This window comes from Ochotona princeps, chromosome 24, assembly GCF_030435755.1.
Source record: "Ochotona princeps isolate mOchPri1 chromosome 24, mOchPri1.hap1, whole genome shotgun sequence".
Classification (NCBI taxonomy): domain Eukaryota; kingdom Metazoa; phylum Chordata; class Mammalia; order Lagomorpha; family Ochotonidae; genus Ochotona; species Ochotona princeps.
In genome coordinates, this window is record NC_080855.1 from 23,861,499 (window position 1) to 23,880,851 (window position 19,353).

Sequence of the window (19,353 nt, forward strand, 5' to 3'; positions counted from 1 at the left end):
CTGCTCTCCACCCTGCTTCCGTCCCCTCTGACCCAAATACACCTTGCACTTCCGCCTCGTCGCTCCTGGTCCTTGTCCCAGGCTCACAGGGTCACATGTCTTTCTCAACTCCTGCAGCATTCTCTGGACTGTCTGCCCTCTTTTCTCTTCTTCTTCTTCTTATTATTATTACTATTACTATTACAGCCAGGGTAAAGAGCAGTGTCACAGATGTCGTCATGCAGAGGGTACTTCCAGGGTATGGAGTATAATTCCCAGAATTGGGGGCAGGGGAAGAAAATGCCTCTATTGGAATGGTGGGGTTAAACGCTTTTGGGGAAATGACACCTGCTTCCTCTTCCCCCTCTCGCCTGGCCAAGGATGACCTGGCCGTCTCATAAGCAGGGCAGCCTGTGGGTCTCCTCCCTGCGTTACAGATGTTGTCAGATTACCGAGAGACAACACAAACCCACGCTGTTGGCCTAACTGGCCACAATGATGGCGTGAACCTGACCCAGCCAGGCTAGCGTTGGGCCTGGAGGGCTACGATGGGACAGAGGCAGGGTGAGGGCAGGTGGTGGTGACAGCGAGTGGGCATCGGCCTCGCTGTGACCCCTCCCGCTGTGGCTGCCCGGCCACCATGCAGGTTGATCGATGGCACCAACATCACCACGGAGGATGAGCACATGTGGCTCATCCCCTTCTCGCCGGGGCTGGACCACGTGGTCACGATCCGCTTCGACAGAGCTGAAAGCATCGCGGGCCTGCGCTTCTGGAACTACAATAAATCTCCCGAGGACACCTATCGCGGGGTGAGCCAGGGCCCACAGGCAAGCAAGCTGGACCTTGATAAACAGCCAGCGTGGCCGCCGAAGAGGCACATAAATCCTCGGGAACTTTCCAGAGACAGCAGACAGAGCCAGGGGTGGCCTCGGGCAACTGCACAGAAGCCCCTGTGGTTTTCTAGTCTTGGGCAAGGGGAGTCCACTGCAGCCCCACGCATCCCGCCGCTCAGTGTGCTCAACTCTGAGCACATGCGGCACCAGGCCTGCACCATTGGGAGCTGCTTATTGGTTCCTGGTCACAGCCTGTGGGAGGCAGGTGCAATGGCTCCCTTGCTAGGGCAGAAAGGCATAGTGATCTCTGCCGGACTCACGCAGCCAAGGCCACAGGCAGGCCAGCCAGACTAGGGGTGGGCACTGCCATGACTTCCCATCATGCTCTCCCCTGACTGGAGTGAGAACATCCCCAGGTGACCACAGAGAAGTAGGTCTTGGGTCCCTACCCTGTGCCAAGGCCACCACAGGGCCAGGCACACGTGGGAGGGACCTTGGCAGTCAGAAGAGCTGGCTCTCCTGCCCCAGCCAGCCAGCTGTGCAGCCCTTGGTGAATGGCCTGATTCCCCTGGCCACTCGCCACCTAACAAAGCCACATCTGGGCTCCTGCAATCCTCCCTCCCATTCTCTCCTAAAGGGCTGATTTTGCTTGGAACTGTAGCAGCACCCAGGGTGCTATAACCTTGAACCTGATCCCAAAGCCTGCAGTCAAAGAAGGCCCGGCCAGCGCCTTCTCAGCCCTTCCCACAGCACAGGTGGTGGCTAAGCCGCCTCAGACTCTACCATGAGGGCCAGGCTTTCTCAGACAAATCCTGGCCACCTAGAATGGCAAATGAGCGGCAGGGGGCCAATCCACATGAATTTGGCAATCCCTTGGTAAGCACTTACTTAGACCCTGGGCCCTGAGACAGAGAGGCAGATGGGCAGGCTGGCATCTGGGCCATCAGGAGACCCCTGCTATGACCTCTGAGGAGGCTGCTGACTGGCACCCGTCCAGAAACAGGCACCAAGTGCTATGAACAGAAAGATGAGGCCCACGGGAAGAGTGTAAGCAGAGTACGGGCGGGTGGGCTGGCCCGAAGCAGGAACACCTGAGGCCGGCTCTTGGAGCATGCCAGTGTCATGCCAGCCACCGTAGGGGTCAGCCCTTCTCTGTGCCCATTTACCAGATGAGGAAGGTGAGGTGCAATGAAGATTAGTAACCTGCCCAGCAGCCAATGGCAGGTGTCAGAGCACCTGTACCCGTGTCCATCCTGAGCAGGCCACTACAGCTGGCCAGGCAGGTGGGGCCCAGGCAGCCCCCGGGCGGGAGGGAGACAGCAAGATCCAGCAAAACCTGCTCTTGTTCCCCAGGCCAGAATCGTCCACGTGTCCCTGGACGGCTTGAGCGTCTCCCCGCCGGAGGGCTTCCTCATCCGCAAGGGCCCAGGCAACTGCCACTTCGACTTTGCCCAGGAAGTGCTGTTTGTGGACTATCTGCAGGCCCGACCGCTGGCACCCCCAGCGGCCAGGAGGTGAGTGTCCCACCCAGTGTGTGTGTCCCGCCCCCTGCACTTGCAGGTCCATGCGCCACCAAGACAGTGATGAAAGGCCCGGGCTGTCTGTGCCTGCTCCTCGGTCTGTTTGGGCTTCTCCCAGTCTGCAAGCACTTGAAGGTCTTAAATGATTTCTTTGCGCTTCCTGCTGGGAAAAGAGGCCGCAGCCACTGCCTCCGGGCCAGAAACACATGCTGGCCAGCGCAGGTGCGGGCCTGCCTTGCTCCTGTTCCCCATTTAGAAAACCTCCAAAGAGAAACACGAGGCCAGCCTGACATGGCACGGCATCCCGGGGATTTCTCAGCCCCAGCCTCTGCAACTCCCAAGTTCAAAACCATTTGTAAATGCTGCATTTACTCCCGAAACTCCCCTGATGGTCAAATGCTGCTGCAAGCCATGCTGGCAAAACTGAATGATTTTTCCCTAGGCCTTAGCCATAGTCGGTCATGGGGAGCTGTCACACTGCCCTTGTCATATTGCCCTTGGAACTGATTGGCACCACGGGAGGGCTGGAGGACACTACCCACAGGCAGGCAAGGCAAGGGGGAGGAGGAGGGGCACTGTCCCTCACCAGAGTCAGCTCCGTGCATTGGAAATAGGGGATATTCCTCCCATGTTGCAGATGTGTGAACTGAGGCCGCTTGTTCTAGACTAGGAAGCCAGACTCAGGTCCCCTGAACTATGTACTCCAGCCCCTCTGGCTCCTGTCTGGTGCTCCTTCCCATCTCAGGGACATGGGCCTGATGTCCCCCACCACCTCTGACCCATCTGGAAGCTCCCTGCTGCCTCTTCCCAAGGCTGCCTCCTCCTGGAGGCCTTCCCAGACCACCTGCCCAAGGTGACCAGTCTCTGTCCCTGGGCTTCTTCCCGGGTGTCACGCAGCTCTTCGCACAGTGTGACTCCTCTTTGTTTAAAGCAGGAAGCTTCGGTGAGGGATAGCAAGCCCAAGCCCCCGACCCCTACTAGCAGCTTGGCCAACGCCTACTAGCAGCTTGGCCTGAACAAGCCACCACACTCCTCTGCGGCCAAGTTCACTGCGGCCAAGTCACGGCCATGGCAGTGACTACCTCCTGAGCAGGCATGGGAAGTGACCGACCCAGTGAGTCCACATGGACCAGCTGAGAACCAGACCTCCCAGCACAGCCTGAAGGCCAGTCTTGGCAGTGACGTCTCTGGTTATAACCTATCGCTCCCAGCAGAGTGGGAGCCACACAGACAGAGGGGCCCTGGGCATGCTGCGTGTGGTTGACGGCCTCAAAGCCTGCTGCCTCCGGGCAGTAGCTGACTGACCGATGCCTCCAGCCCATCGGCTTCTTCTTCCCAGAGCTGCTTTTGTCTTTGCAGGCTTGACAGCAGCAGCAGCCTGGAGCGGGCGAGCATGGACTACGAGGCCCCGCTGATGCCATGTGGCTGTATCCTTCTCCCACGCCATGGGCAGGCGAGGGCAGGGCACACTGGCAATAGCATCCTGGCAGGCTCAGGTTGCAGGAGGCAGCCCTGGGGCCCACACCGTCCTGGGTGTACCACCAGCATTAACCTAGCCCTTGCTGTAGCCATAGCCACCCCCATTTTACAGCTTAAGAAAACTGAGGCTCAGGAAGGCTACAAGACCACACAGCTGGGAAGGGGCTACTCCCGGAAGGAACTGCCTCCAGCCCAGTCCTCACCTGTACCAGGTCCTCTGGGAGTTCAGGGCTCCATGCCAGCTGTGCACCAGGGACTCAGAGCCACCTGCCACAGCCCACCCTTCTTGAGGCTTATGTTACCCCTTTGGCCCCTGCTTGCCAGGAAGGGATGAGGGAGACGGACGGGCTCTGTGTTCTTATCATTTTGTAACCAGGGAAACTGAGGCAGGGAATAGGGCAGTGTGCTTAGCGCCACATCCTGGCTGCACCCCAGAGGGCCCCCCAATCCTGGGGGTCTGGAGGAAGGTGTGGGATTCTCAGCAACACTCACAATGGGGGATTAAAGGAAAAAAAGAATCGGTGTTGCCTTTATTTGGATAGGACTTCAGTCTTAGTGAGAGAAAAAAAATTCTCTTTCATCCAGAGCCTGTCGTCATGGCCAGCGTTTGAGTTTGCAGAAAATGCAGCCTCCTTCTCCTTAACCTGCGGTGCCAGTCATTTTCCAGTTCCAGCTGCTGACCAGCTGGGGTGACCCCTATTACATCGGCCTCACGGGCCTGGAGCTGTATGACGAATGGGGGGACAGGATCCCCTTGTCTGAGAACAGTATCCTTTCTCAGGTGGCAGGGTGCTACCCCCAGACCAGAGAGGGGCTCGTGGGGTGCCCACACTCCAGTGCACGCCTGTGAGCCCATGAGTTCAGGGTTCAGCACATAGTACCCATTCGCTCTTCTGGTCAGATGCACACCCATTTCACAGATGAGGACATGGAGGCTCGGTAACCCACACCTCCTGTCCACCCTGAGCTACCCTGCCTCCTCTCTTGCCTCTGTGTCCTACCAGGGTCTCCGGATTCCCCTTCTGCATTGCATTTCCAGTCATCGTAGTCACTGACTCCTTGGATGTACAGCAGCCCCCTCTGGACTCCACCGGGGACAGCCAGGGTCCTCCAAGATCTCAGATCCAGCCTGGGTCACAGAGGGTTTTATGCCCATTTTACAGAGACGGAAACAGGTTCAGAGAGGCCCTGGAGTCCTCATGGCCCAAGCAGAGCTGGATCTCTGGGTGCGCCCAGGAGGGAGGGTGCCGCTTTCTCACAGCAGCTCACCTTCATTCCTGCCTCCGGCCGGGTCCCTGAGCCAGTGTTTAGCTGCAAGGCCTCCTCCCCCTTATCCTTGTACCTGGCTGCCCCCAGGTGGACGGCCACGTGCCCAGGACTCCCACGTTCCCCGGAACATGTCTCACACTAGCAGTCCCTTCTAGCAGCAGGCCCCGCCAGCCCCCTGGTCCTCCTCACCTGCAGCAGCACGCACAGCTCTGGTTACAGCCTCCTAGATGCCACCCCAGACATCGCCGCCTTCCCAGACAGCGTGAACTCGCTGGAGGGCGTGTGCGGGGACGTTCGCACGCCTGACAAGCTCATCGACCAGGTGAACGACACCAGCGATGGCAGACACATGTGGCTGGCTCCCATCCTACCCGGCTTGGTGGGTTCCTGGTGGGCTCAGGGACCATCCTGTTGCGTCGCTGGCAGTCGGCAGAGGGTTAGGAGGTGGGTGGCACACCTGATGGGGTTGCTGTCCCTGGCCAAGGCCCCTCTAAGCCTTTGCATCCAGGCAGGAAGGTGACTGTACCCAGAGGGTAGAAGGGCCACAGAAAGGCTGGCACGTCTGCCAACGCCTGCAGCCCGTCTCTCTCCCGGGCTCCTTTCCTGCTGCCACCTGTGCCCCCTTCCTCCCCTTGCCCCCACCTCTGTTACTTCCTGACGTCCACTGACCCAAGGTGGCCGCACAGCCCTCCCTCTGGCTAGAGATCTGCCTGGTCAGCACCTCCCCTGGGCTGTCCATGCGGCTTCACTAGAGGCCCGGAGGCCACATAGAGGCAGATTAGCTGTGGTGCATCAGGACACCCCTAGCCTCTCACCCAGGTGCCACAGCACCCTTGGCCTGTCCCTGGTCCACTCACATGACCATGCTGGGGGACATTTCCCTTAAACACTCGCAAGCTTCCCACTGGGTGTTCATCATAGCCCCCCAGCCCCAGCATTGCCAAGGGGGAGCACAACAGCCTTGGTTGCAGGTGGTGCCACCTAAAGGTGGGTACCACTGTCTGGAGCAGGAAGGTCTTTGGGTGGGGTTCTCGCCATCCTCAAGCACCTGCTTAAGCCCTAAGGGCATCAGAGTTTGAGGGTCTCCATCTTGACTTTTCCTTGTTCCTATGGCGCCCTCAGATGGGTTCCCCACTCTCCGCAGCCCATCACAATCCCTCCCACTCAAGACAGACCCAAAGCAGCCACAGACTGAGACCACAGGCCCAGGAGCCACACGGGCAGGAGGAGGGGACCCCCTGATATTTAGAGCCTTGAGCGGGGGCGGGTGTGGGACACAGGGAGGCCAATGGAGGCTGTGGGGGCCTCCTTCCACAGCCACCTTCTGCCACAGCTGCTGTTCCCTTGCCCTGCACAGCAGGTTCAGTGTCTCAAGCTCAGCTTTCCATTTATGGGAAAGGGCAGCCAGAGGTCAGACCCATGCAGGTTCCTGAGGGCAGGAGGCAGGCAGGGACCATCCCTTTGGCCCACGGACCCCCAGCCTGTGTCTGGGCCTGATCTGGCAGAAAACCTAGGCAGTCCCAGCTCCTATGCTGGTATTCAAATGAGGGCCATGCCAAGGCCCCGAGAACACAGACCCTCCAAGAGCCAGCTCAGCTGTTTGCTGGAAACGCAGCCACACGTGCTCTGACTCGAGATGGGCTGGGAGGAGATAAAATACAGCCGGGACTCCAGGCCTGACCACGTGGGCAGCACCCGCCTCAGGTGCCAGCCGGACCCTGCCCACCTGCCCATCCCTGCCCAGCAGCCCCCGGCTCAGCCAAGGGCTTCTGTTTCCAAATAACGCCTGTTTGCCTGTTGTGCTGCGCCCGGACAGGTGAATCGTGTTTATGTGATTTTCGATCTGCCTACCACCGTGTCGATGATCAAACTGTGGAATTATGCGAAAACACCCCTTCGAGGGGTGAAGGAGTTCGGCGTAAGTACTTATTAGCTGGGATTTTTTTTTTTTTTTTAGATAATTATACTCATTGGTAATTAGACTGCTGGCAATTACCATTTGTCGCAGTTTGATTGACTTCTCTCTGTTGCAACCTTAGACACCAGGGGGCCTGCTCCTCCTCCTGGGAGCTGTAGCTGGAGAAATTGCCACCCCACTGTGAACCCCAAAACCCCCCCTTCAAGGGGCTTCTCTGTTTTTGCCTGGCTTCCCCTTGGGGGAGTTAGGAGTTGTTAACAGGTGGCTCCTCAGCTTTCTCATCTGCGACATGGGGCCGACAGCACTGTGTCCTTCCTGTTGGATGCGAAGAGATGAAGTCCTGCAGGCCTGGAACCTGACGGGCACCTGGTGGCAACACCTGTCTCCCAGAGGGGAGGGCCCTCTGGTCGGTGTGGCAGGGAAGGGAAGGGTGCAGGGGGACCCCACCCATCAGCCCTGTGCTGTGTCCGTCCAGCTCCTGGTGGACGACCTGCTCGTGTACAACGGGATCCTGGCCATGGTGAGCCATCTGGTTGGGGGCATCCTGCCCACGTGTGAGCCCACGGTGCCCTACCACACCATCCTGTTCACCGCAGACGCGGACATCTGTCACCAGGAGAAACCCACCAGCATCAGGTGAGTCTCCGCCCACGGTCCCGGCAAGAGTGGACGACAGGGACACAGGCCAGGTGGGGGCCTGATGGAACCTTCTGGATCTTCCCCTCCCCACACCCGCAGTAACCAGGTGGAGGACCAGGATGTCCAGATGATGAATGAAAACCAAATCGTGACCAACGCCAAGAGGAAGCCAGGCGCTGTGGACCCAGGTCAGCCTCGTGGCTCTGCCAGCCCCTCCCACACACACCCCGTCTGCCCTCAGGCCCCTCACCTCCACCTGGAAGCCTACCCAGTGGGTAGAGGACAATGGGAGCAGCCAGTGACCTGCTGCAGGCCCAGCTGTGGCCTCCTGTGCAGGTGCAAAAGGGAAAAGGCGGTGAGAAGAGGATAGTAGACCGGGATGCCAAGGCAGGGGCTTCCTGGAGGAGGTGACCCTGGAGCTGGGCTGTGAGGCACAGGCCTGAGGCATGCCAAGGGGAGACTGCTGCAGGTGGTGGCCTGGGCAGCCACCCACACCAGGGGTTTTCCCACCGAGGCCAGGGGGCATCTTGATGCCAGTGCCCAGCCCCTCTGTGTTCTGCCCCGACAGCCTTACGCCCCAAAACCTGCATAAGCGCGAAGGAGACAGGGAGACGGTGGCGGTGCTGACCTCCAGGTTGGAGTGAGAGCGGATCTTGACAGCATCTGGTGTCGTCTGTTGCCAGTGGCCAGGGGCCTTGAGAACCTCGCAGGGTGAAGGGGGAGCCCGCTGGGATGAAGGACAACACTGCGCAGGGCTTCCGGGTGCCTCCCCTTCTGCCTCTCCTGTGCAACACAGCACGCAGCCGCACTTGGGCCAGCAGGGGAGGTGGAGTGTGGGGAGGGGGAACTCTACCCAGCATCCTAGATCCCAGAGCAGGTGCTAAGAACAGGAAGAGCACTCGCATGCACGCCAGGCCCCAGGGCCTTGCCTGCAGAGGCCCCCAAGGATGGAGGCAGTGCACAGCACCGCGCACCTGCGCACCAGCACACACACACACACACACACACACACACCGCCTCCTTCCAGGGCTCAGACAGTGACTATATTTCTGTCCCAGGTTCTGGAATTTATCCCCAGGCCACTTGAGAAGGACCGGACCCCGTTGGAGTGGGGCGCTTGTCCTGTGTGGGTTCCTGTGTTGGGCGTGTGTCCTGGACATCTGTGAACCAGGGGCCTGCAGTCATCCTGTCACCAGGTCTGGAACTGGTTGCCAGGTGGCTGCAGCCCTGGACCTCCCTGCCTCCCTCATATGGAGCACAGTGTTGGAGCACTGCACCCCACATCCTCCAACCCAGTCACCCCACCTCCCCTTGCACTTCAGCTCTGGAGAAAATCACCCTCATTGCCCTTACTCCTAGGCCCATCACCGATCCCGGATCCCTTCCATCCGAATGGTGCCCCCTTGACTCGGGGAGCCCTGTGTGTGTTGCAGGGGGGCGGGTCCTGGCTGGGGTATGCGGTGGCAGAGAGCAAGGGGTCTCCCCTCCCCCACCTGGTGGGAACTAGTGTCTACCGCTCCAGCCCAGCGAGGGCCCGCGCGCATCAATTTCCATCTCTGTAACAAGCTCGGATCAGGGACCTAATTGGTTTCCCAGTGGTGGGTAATTTCTCCTTCCAAATATTAATCCGTTGTTTTGCTGGCGCGCAGCCCGGCCCCTGCGCTGTACTCGGAAGGCGAGCGAGTGCGTTCGCATGCAGCCGAGAACCCCAGCAAATACTTTATGAGCTTTGCAGATCGCACGGGGCGCACGCGCGAGTGGGGCCATGCAAATACGCTGTTTCGTGGAGGCGCGGACCTAGGGTGAGGATGCGAATTGTTTCTGCTGGAGAAGATCCATCACTTGCGAAGCTTCCCAGGCTCCCACATGTGACACCCCACCCCCTTCAGGGGAGCCTCACAGCGGTTCTCGGGGACCAATCCAAGGCAGTGCTTTTACTGGGAACTGTCGTCTTCCGCCCAACACCCTTCACCCTCTCCCCACTAAGTGGGCTGGGGGGTGGTGGCAGGGTCAACCAAGGTTGGATCTGTGGGGGTCAGCAGGGCTGGCCTGCGTGGACCTGGGCTCCCACTTTCTCAGCTGGTTTTGCTAATAACTGTATGGATGTACAATTTAGGAAAGGAAGGGGAACCCCCTATACAGGCATTAACTGTAACATAAATTTCTATTTTTTTTCCTCCTCTTGCAAAATCAATAAAAGATGTTATTAAGGCAACAGCCTGGCGTGCTGGAATCGGGGTCAGATGGCGGGAGCCCATGCTGTGTGTGGGAGCCCTGAGTCAGCGATTGGAGCATTCGGGCGAGGCGGGGGGGGGGGGGTCTGCTGCCAGCCCCCTTCCCACCTGCTGAGCAGGCACATCTTCATGTCTCCTCCAGTCTCCTCCATCCCCGTGGGGCAGGCGCACTGGTCACCCTCCTCGAAGAGGGAGCTGGAGCCCAGGCAGGTGGCATGGTGTGCCTAAGACACGCAGCGTCTGAAGCCATTGGTGCAAAGAGCCCGGGGACACTGGGCTAAGCCTGTGGGTTTCCTGTCTCCTGGAGGGGGTCCTGGCGCAGCAGCTCCCAGGTCGCAGATCCTGGGTTTCCTCCCTGCTGCTACTCCCTGCCACCCCCTACCCCTGCTTCCTTTTTTCAGCCTAATTGATGACAGGGGGCAGAGCTCTTGGCTTCTGGGTGAAGTACGCCTTGAGGAGAAATGAAACTGAAGTGAGAAGGGCTTTATCACTAGCCAGCAGGGAGCTTTGGGGAGTCCTAGCTAGTCCCTGGTCCCATTACTGGTGAGAGGAGAGCACCCCTCCATCTGGTGGGCTAGGCCCCAACCCCAAGTGTGCAAGGGCCTTCCCTGAGCCCTGCCTCTCTCCAAGAGCGTGAGAGGGGGTGTTGTTGGGGGCGGGGATCCCCCAGACAGAGCAGATGCACTGGGTCCCCAGGGGCTGGATGCTGGGCATGGAACAAAGCTGCCCGGCCACCAGAACCACACATAGCTGGTGGCCACAGCCCTGGCCTGTAAGCTAGCACCTCCAGGTCCAGCCGCTGTCTTTATTTTTCACTCCTCGCCCACAGCACAGCACCTGCCTCTGGGGCGGGGCGGGGGACATCAGCCCCTCCCTTGTAGCCTGCCTCAGCCTCATGGGCTTTCCCCCTCCTGCACACCCTGAAGCTCCCCTGGCCTGGGGGTGGCGTGGTTCCCTGGCTCCACAGTTCGGCTGACCTTGCCCATCTAAACAGCATTGGATTCGAGTCCTCGGTGACCTTGGCTTCCTATGAGATTCTGCCCCCAGAAGTCAGCATCTCTGCTCCTCTGGGCAACATGGAAGAAATCCAGCAACTGGGGTCCCCCCCCAGGGGCTTCCCCAGGCTGTACCAGCCCTGCCCACCCCTGCTACACACACACACACACCGGCCAAGATTCCCCCCACAGAATGGTGGTGAGGGGTAGGGCAGAGGGGAATGCCTGGGCCAGCACAGATGGGCTGCAGTCACAGGTCTGTCCTGAGGCCAAGAGGCTCGGGCAGTGTGTCTGGGGGATGAATTGTGGCCCAGGAAGCAGTCAGTGCAGGGAGCATGAGCTGGGCCGCTCTGGGGACAGGCAGGGCCCCACAGTGAGTTCCCATCTGTCTGGCAGTAAATCCCCGTGCCTCTCTCCTCATCTCCTGGGAGATGGCTTGTCCCCATGATTGATGACCCCGCCCTGTGTGGGACCCAGGCCCCTCCAGCCCAGGAGTGGGGGCGGGGCAGAGATGACAGTACATAGGGCTCAGCCTGTTATGCCTCCTGCATGGTTGGGGGGGCGGGAAGGACAGCGTCTACCTTCTCCAGAACAGCCAAAGCCTGGCAGCAAGGCTGCTGGTGTCAGGGATCCATCCCTCCTGTCACTTGGCCCCAAGTCCCTATAAGGCCGCCCCTTCCCAGAGCCCCCAAGCCACAGGAAGTCCCCCAGGCCTGCCCACCCCCACCACCACAGCGACTTTCCCAAAAACAAAGCCTTTTCCAACAGTCCTCTCAACACCTGCCTGTGGCCCTCATGGTGAAGCTCCCCAACAAGGCTCCACTTAGCCCCGAGACCTATGTCACTGCTGCACACGGTCACATGGCTTCCCTCCCAAGCCCAGGTCCTTTGCACCGCCCACTGGCTGCCCCAGCCCCTGGGAGTACATCAGCTCCTCCCCGGGTCCACCTGCAGGGCGCACCTCGCTGTCTGAAGGATGGCTGTCTTACTGCGAGTTACTTGCATAACCTCCACCTGCTCCGCGGGATGATGCAAACAGCCTGTGAGGGTGCAGGCAGCGTCTGTCCAACTGCCTGCACAGCCCGCTGCCTGGCAGGGGGCACTCCCTCCTTCCCGGGACTAAGTTCCTGGATGCCTGAGGCCCAAGGCAGGTTCAGGGTAAGGGCAAGAGTGGAAGGTAGCCTAGCTTGGTACACAGCCCCCCTCCCCAGAGCCCTTCTTCAGGGCCTGCTTCCCTGTCCCCCCCCCCCCCCCCCGGCCAGCATGGTCCCCAGGCCTGGCGCAGTGGACGAACAGCCATGAATCAAGCTGACGATTCTATTACCAGGGGAGCTGAGTGTGTGGCAGCCAAGAGCAGACAGGGATGCCCGCCCAGGAAGACTGCGGGCCCGGCTGTTTCCAGAGGCTGCCTGCCAGCAGCCCATGGTCTTTTCTTTCCCATCCAGGCCTCTGGGTGTCACCCAGCTCCCCCTATTCCACCTCCCTGTCCTCATCCCATCTTCAAACCAACCTTGCTCCTCTCCAGTTCATACAGTAACATTCACTCCCCAAAGCGATCCTCAGTGTCCTGGGTACTCACTCATGTGGAAGTGCTTCCTCTGGTCTAACAGACAGCCTTCCTGCTGCATGAGATGACAGACCAACTTTCTGCCCCTTCCTCACCCAGCCAGCGTCCAGAGCAGCCCCAGCTGTCCGCAGTCCCTCCCCGTCCTCATGTCCCGCCTGGCCGTGGCCCCCCTCTCCCCCTGTCGCATAATCACCACTCACAAGAGCATTTATTTCGGAGTTTTCTTTAAGCCAGCCTGCTTCTTTTTCTTTTTTTAGTGAGATGCCTATTTTGGCTTTATCCTAAGCAATATTGTCTGAAATCATAGCACGGATGCGCCCGTTATACATTTTTTTCTAATACACATTTACATAAACACAACTATTAAAATAGATGAAAACGTTGCCTGTGTGTCAACCGTAACCATCTCCTGGCTCCCTGTGATCCACGCACCGGCTCCAGGAGACTGAGGAGGTGGGATGGGCCAGGCAATGGGAGCTCATGGGGCCTGCCTGCCCCTGCCCAGCCCTTTGTCCCAACCCCTGAGACCGCTAACTCTTCCCAAGGCTCCCCTCCAGCTGCATGGAGTGGGTTTCCAGTGCACACTGAATGAATGCTAAAAAAACCCACTCATTTGGTCCATCAGTGCAAGAGTGAATGAATGAATGAGTGAATGAATGAATGAGTACGCACCTCCGCCTCGTGTATCCCCCGGACACCTGAGACTTGACGCTTTGGAAGCACAATCTGACTTCCCCACATAGCGCACATTCCATCACCAGGGAGTTCATGGCCAGCGTGCCCCTCCCTGTTCCTCCTCCACTATCCCCCACCCAGGGCCATCCAGCATGTTCGCTATCAGTTGGAGCCCAGTGAGGGCTGCGCAGGCAGCGGGGCCTCCACAAAGCCACTAGCCTCCTGGAATGGTCACTTTGGCATGTCCCTCCCTGTGGGAGCACCTGGCCTCACAGCTGCCCACAGCAGATGTTCAGCTTCTTAATGAGGCCGGACGGAGACCCTGCTGGCCTTGATCCCACCAGTGACCTCTGTCCCTCTGTCCCTCCATCCCTGCCACCTGGGCTCTAGGACGGTCCCATTGTGTCCCTCTCCTGCCGTTCAGTGCAGCAACCCACACATCCTCCTCCAGTCTTAGCTCAGATGCCGTTTGCCCTGCCTGCTGCTCTGTGCCCCTCCCAGCAGGTGGGTGCCTGCACCCCCAGCAGGTGCCACCCCAGACCTGCACAGCTTTCACTGCCCCGTCCCTTCACTGTCACCAGTGAATGCTGCCTGTGTGCCAGGTTCCCTGCAAGCCCTTCACCTGCGTTAACTTTTCTCCTCCTTACTGCAGCTTGAGGAGGTTGCTGGTGAGGAAAGTGAGACTTGCCTAAATGCAAGAATAGGAAGAGCAGAATGGGAACCCAAGAACCTGCTGCCCTATCCCCCCAACTGAACTACAGTTGCTTGTCCTGCTTATCTGGGGGTTCCATGACCACAGACACCACCTCTGGGTGTCTCGGTTCCCATCTCAATGCCTGGTACAGAGGAGGGGGTGGCAAATCCCATGAGCATATAAATGGGCAAGCAGAGGAATGGCTGAGTGAGGAGGGTGAGTGGTGCAGGGAGAGATAACCGACGGATGCCTGACCCAGGACAGAAAGAGGCCGCATGAGAAGGCAGGTGGATCAATGGACGGATGCCGGTTAAAAGATGGATGGACAAGTGGACAGATGGGTGGATGGAGGTATGCAAATGGGGATGGAAGGAAGCATGATGAAAGAGACAGATGTGGGGATGGATCAATGGAGGAAGGAGGAAAGTACTAGAAAGTTCTAGAAATTCCTTTCTGGAAAGAACTATGACCTCGTGGGAGAGAACAGAATCTGGATTTAGGGCTCTTGGTTCTAACGCTAGCTAGCTCTGCCACCTCCAGCAGGTCGCTGAATCTCTGGGGCTGTCCACTCCCTTGGTGGCTCCCTAGCACCCAAGCCCTGGGGTCTTAAGTAGAGACACAGGGTGCAACATGCCCTTCCCCACCCCACAGGGTCAGGCTGCAAGGGGGTTTTCTCCTTCCTTACAGGACCCATTGCCCATCTCATCCACACTCTGGAATCTGAGGCAGGCCTTCCAGCATACACCCATGCTGCCTTGCCCACCACCCTGCCAGACCAGGTCTTCAGGCTCCTCTCTGCAAGCCTCCCACTGCTGGCCCCAACCTCAGCACACTCTGGAGGGACATTGAGAGGGCAGCCATAAGCCCAGCAAGCACCTGGGCCTCCACACGCCACCAGACAACAGGTTCAAGAAGCATTTATTGAGCCCCTGCTGTGTGCCTGCTGTGTGACCTCTTGCTATGCCAGCGTGCTGTTCCTTCCTCAAACACACACACCAGGCACCTCCTCAGCTTCCTGGTGGCTCATGGGTGTCTCGGCCACACTCAGTGACCAGTGTCCATGCCCCTTCTGGTGTCACCATTGTGCCCGGTGGGCTCTGCCCTTGGTAACGTCAAGAGTTCAGGCAGGGCTGCCTTGGTGAGGTCTCTGTGCAGCCAGGTAAAGCCCTTGGTCTCATCCTGGCCCCCCACGTCCAGGATTGCCAGGCAGGCGGGCAGGACAAGTCTGGCCGAGTTCCACAGCACACAGGCCAGGCTTCCAGGGCGCCGGGGAGGTGATGCCAGCCACAGCCTGAGACCCAGCAAGTAGACCGGGACGTCTGTCACACCCAGTGCCCCAGCACCCAGCACTGGTGACTCAGCTCTGGTGCCGCTTCCTGTGCCGAGCCCCGGGGCCAGGAGTCCCCCATGTGCGGCTGGTGACCTGCAAGAGACAAGGAGGTCAGAACCAACAGCCCCTTCCTCCATGCATGCTCACTGCACAGCCAGTGCCCTGCCCCTTCTCCAGGTGTCAACTCACCTATCCATCAGCTATCAGTCACCATCAACTACCTGTCCACCACCCACCATCACACATACTCCCCATCAGCCCATCCTCATCCCTTCTCTCCCCTACCCCATTAGCCTTTCCCCCTCACCGGCCCACCTGCTAGCTCAGCAGCATACCTGCACCAATCATACCTCTGCCAGGACTGGCTACCATCCAGTGACCAGCCTACCCATGTGTCCACTACTCACGTGCTCCCGCACTCTCCCACCCCCCAATCACCCACAGCTCTAAAGCCCATTCACGTCTCCTCACCCACCACGCACCTGCCCACCCTTCCACCCCCCATAATATACCCACTGCTCCCCAGTCCACACCCACCTGCCTTGTAACCCCGAAAGTGCCCAGTTCACCACTTCCCCATGTCTGTGCGGCCTTCCTGTCTCCTGTAAAGTCAGCTAAACCATCCAACAGCCTACCCCGTGGCCGTCCACCTGCCCACAGATAGCTGCTCCTATCACTTATCCATCATTTACCTTCTACCCTTCCTTTCAGCTGCCCACCCACTGCCTTGGCCAAAGCACCCAGTCCACACCTGCCCAGCATCCAGTCCAACTGCCCATCCTCAGCCCTCAGTCCACCTTCCAGGCCTCGGTAAGAGGAAGGGCCAGCAAGTTTTTCCTCCTCTCTGCCCCTCCTCCAGCATTCTCTGTCCAGGGTCAAAGCCATTCCCATTGGAGACCTATGTCTAGGTTCTCACACCTATTGTGGGAGCCTCAAGACCCAGATCAAGTTCCACCTCCCCCAGGAAGCCTCCCAGCCCACCTCCAGGGATGTCTTTACCTTGGAGAACCTGTTCCAAGCAGCACTGTGTCCAGGGTCAGCCCCTGAGCCTGGGAGAGCAGTGGCTGAGAGCACCGCCTGGGGGTGCTGCATGTGGGATTTGTGGGGGTGGAAACAAAGGAAAACTCAACTCCGGTGCTGTGGTGTAGTGCATAAAGCTGCCACCTGGATGTCAGCATCCCATAAGGGGCTATCTCAAGTTCTGGCTGCTCCGCTTCCAATCCCGCTCCTGCTAATGCACCTGGGAAAGCAGTGGGAGATAGCCCACGTGCTCGGGTCCCTGCATCCACCTGGGGGCTGGGTGGGGGCGGGCAGGACCTGGAAGAACCTCTGGGTTCCTGGCTTCAGCCTAGCCCAGCCCAAACCATTGCAGCCATTTGAGAAGTGAACCAGTGGGTGGAAGACTCTCTCTCTCTCTTTCTCTCTGATAACTCTTTAAATAAAAGGTAAAGGAAAAGCCAAGGAGAAGGATGGCAGGTGGGCCAGGATGGGAGAGAAGGGGTGTGAACAAGCTCTGCCAAGCTCACAGGGCTTCATCCTTGCAGCCCGGGAGACAGTTCATACCCATTTTCCAGATGAGAGAGCTGAGGCTCGGCAAGTGCTGTTGTTGCCTCAGGAATCATGGCAATGGTGGAGCTCACACAGGTTGTCTGTTCCTGGTCCCAATTTGAACGTGAACAGCAGTGTGCTCCGTGCTATTTGGGGTTTCTGCCATGAATGCTCACGGGCGCCCCCACATGCTCATCACACCTTAGGGTCAGATGTTTGGAGGTGAGGAGTCCACAGGCAGCCCAGCACCTGCTTGCATACCTCCAGGGATGGAGAGATCGTTACTGTTAACTTCCATCCCCAAGGCAACTTGCGTGTGGCGAAAGTCATTCTGATGATAAGACCAGATGGAAATAGGGGGTGAAAAGGTGTGTGTGAGAGTGTATGAGTGTGTGTGTGAATGTGTGTTTATGGGTGTATGTGTGAGCTTGCGTGTGAGTGTTAAGGCTTCTTTTTCCTTCTAATATTCCTTAATGCTAACATTTTGCACATTTTATTGCATTTTTAAAGGAGTGGGAAACATTTTCACAAACATTCTGGAATGATTTGGCCTTAGGAAAAAAAAAAACCAACAAAAATAACGTTTGTTTTGGCCCCAGTGACTAAAACAGTTGCAATCTTTGGAACTGCTTGCTGCCAAGATGAAGGTGCTGGGCTTTTAACAAATTTTTTTTCTATCTGGAAGCAAATATTGGGTGTGCAGACAGGTTTGATTGCTTTCCCCAGGTGAGCGGAGCCACTCTTCTGGCTGTCGAGGGGTTTTGATGGTAGAGGGTTTGTTGGAAGCCAGAGAAAGCAGCTTTTATAAGCAAAATCCTCTGACTGGCCCGCCTCAAGTTGACTCCATGTTCTTTGTCCATCCAGATCCGGAGGCCAGGCCACTAAAGACTGGGCCTTCCCCATCTTCTTTGGCCTCCTAGAAGGGTTTCAGGGCCCAGAGCCATTTACAGAGTGTGCAAAGAACCTACTGAATCCCCACCAGCCCTTCCGCTTCCCTGTCTGCCAGCTCCCCATGTGAGGGCCAGGAGAAAAGGGGTTGTGCTCTAGGGAACCCCAGCCCTGGATGCCCTCTGGGCCCCAGCATGTCACCGAAACCCACTCCAGCCACTCGTTGCCCCTGTTGCCATGGAGAGTGTCAGCTCAGGGCTTCCAGAAGGTTCAGAGAAGTCGAATGTGTAGACTTCAGAACGAAGCCTCTTGGCTGACAAATACTGATAATCAAGAGGGGTTTTTTTTTTATTTATTAAAAAAAAAGTATGGTGATCCTCAAAAAGTTTGTGGAAAATGTAGATGATGAAAAAAGCTATGCGTGGATTTCAAATTCTCTCATACCAGATTATTTTTATTTATTTGAGAGTCAAAGAGCCAGAGAAAGACAGACAAGGAAATGTCTCATCCAAGGCCTGCAGTGGCTTAAGGGCAGGCGCTGGGAGCCAGAACCTCCATCCCGGTCTCCCATGGAACTGCCAGGGGCCCAACAGCCTGGGACGTCCCTACTGCCTCCCAGGATATGCATCTGCAGGAAGCTGAAGTCAGGAGCTGGCACCAGGACCTGAACCTGGGCACCCTGACACCCCACATTCACCCCTGAGCTGATCTTTTTGTAAAATTTATTTATTTATTTATTAGAAAGGTGGAGAGAAGGAGTTATAGAGAGAAAAGATCTTCTGTCCGCTGGTTCACTCCCCACATGGCTGCAATGGCTGGAATTGAGCCAATCCAAAGTCAGGAGCCTCTTCCAGGTCTCCCTTGTAAGTAACAGGGTCCCAAGGTCCTGGGCTATCCTGCACAGCTTCCCCGGGGAACAAGCAGGGAGACGGATTGGAAGTGGAGCACTCAGGACACAAATTGGCACCCATGTGGGATCCTGGCACTTGCAGGTAGAGAATTAGCCAACTGAGCCATCATGCCAGCCCCCTAAACTCACCTCTGAATTAAGTTTTCCCACCAACCTGCTACTTTTTTTTTTTTTTTTTAAGAGAGAGAGACTGATAGAGCTCTCCCAGCTACTGGTTCCCTCCCTAAATGCCTGCAAGCTTGCAACTCCATCCAAATTCCTCCCATGGGTGGCAGGAGCCTGAACCCACTGCCTGCCGGGTGTACTGAAGCAGAAAGCGGAGCAGGACCAGGGCTCTAACTCTGTTGTGGATGTCCCCAGGTGGCATCTCAGCCCCTGCGCCAAGTGCCCACCCCTTTCCATAAATGTTTTGAAGGACTCTGGGAGTTCATGCCATCTGTGGGCCCCATGGCACCTCCTGGGCCAGACTCATCCCTCCCCCATCCTCCTGGGGAGGGGTGTCAGTTTGTGCCTGCCCCCCGACTCTCTCCCACGCTGTCTTTGCTGCGTGACTTTAGGTGATGGCTTTGCACACCTGGTCCTTTGGCCAGAATTGTCCTGTGGATCCCCCGTCTCCTTCCAAATGATCCTTCTCTGGGAGGTCTCTTGGCCCAGCCCACCCCAGGCTCTTCCCCACATTCTAACTCCTTGGACTTGTGCCCTGATGTTGTAACAACCCACTCAGCTCTTTGGGGACACAGCAGGCATTTATTTGGAAGCCCTCAGCTCCCAGCTCTCAGCCCACCTCAATCAAGGGCAAGTCCTGAGCTGACTCCTCCTCTCCTGCCCCTGTTTATAACAAGCACGGAGGAGGTGGAGATGAGTCCTGAGCT

The 19,353-nt window shown here is 57.9% G+C and overlaps 2 protein-coding genes across 7 annotated transcripts in view; one reads left to right on the forward strand and one right to left on the reverse strand.

Moving 5' to 3' along the window:
- Positions 1-8,606, forward strand: part of KATNIP (katanin interacting protein) — a 165,253-nt gene extending 156,647 nt beyond the window's left edge. For 5 of the 6 annotated variants that reach the window (XR_009247561.1, XR_009247564.1, XR_009247565.1 and 2 more), the window contains 4 exons: positions 626-791; positions 2,169-2,335; positions 3,704-3,762; positions 4,471-4,542. Coding sequence is in view for 1 of the 6 variants with exons in the window: in XM_058680531.1 (XP_058536514.1) it covers positions 626-791; positions 2,169-2,329; positions 3,695-3,762; positions 4,471-4,581; positions 5,323-5,462; positions 6,900-7,001; positions 7,477-7,637; positions 7,740-7,828; positions 8,209-8,267 (1,057 nt within the window). In the remaining 5 variants the exon portion in view is untranslated. Of the gene's footprint in view, positions 1-625; positions 792-2,168; positions 2,336-3,694; positions 3,763-4,470; positions 4,582-5,322; positions 5,463-6,899; positions 7,002-7,476; positions 7,638-7,739; positions 7,829-8,208 lie in introns of those variants that run through there. The other variant, XM_058680531.1, reaches the window with a different exon arrangement.
- A 6,099-nt stretch (positions 8,607-14,705) lies between these two features.
- GSG1L (GSG1 like) overlaps positions 14,706-19,353 on the reverse strand; it is a 141,698-nt gene continuing 137,050 nt past the window's right edge. Inside the window, exon 7 of the mRNA XM_004586835.2 lies at positions 14,706-15,228. Coding sequence (XP_004586892.2) covers positions 15,128-15,228 — 101 coding nt within the window. The 3' untranslated portion in view covers positions 14,706-15,127. The remainder of the gene's footprint in view (positions 15,229-19,353) is intronic.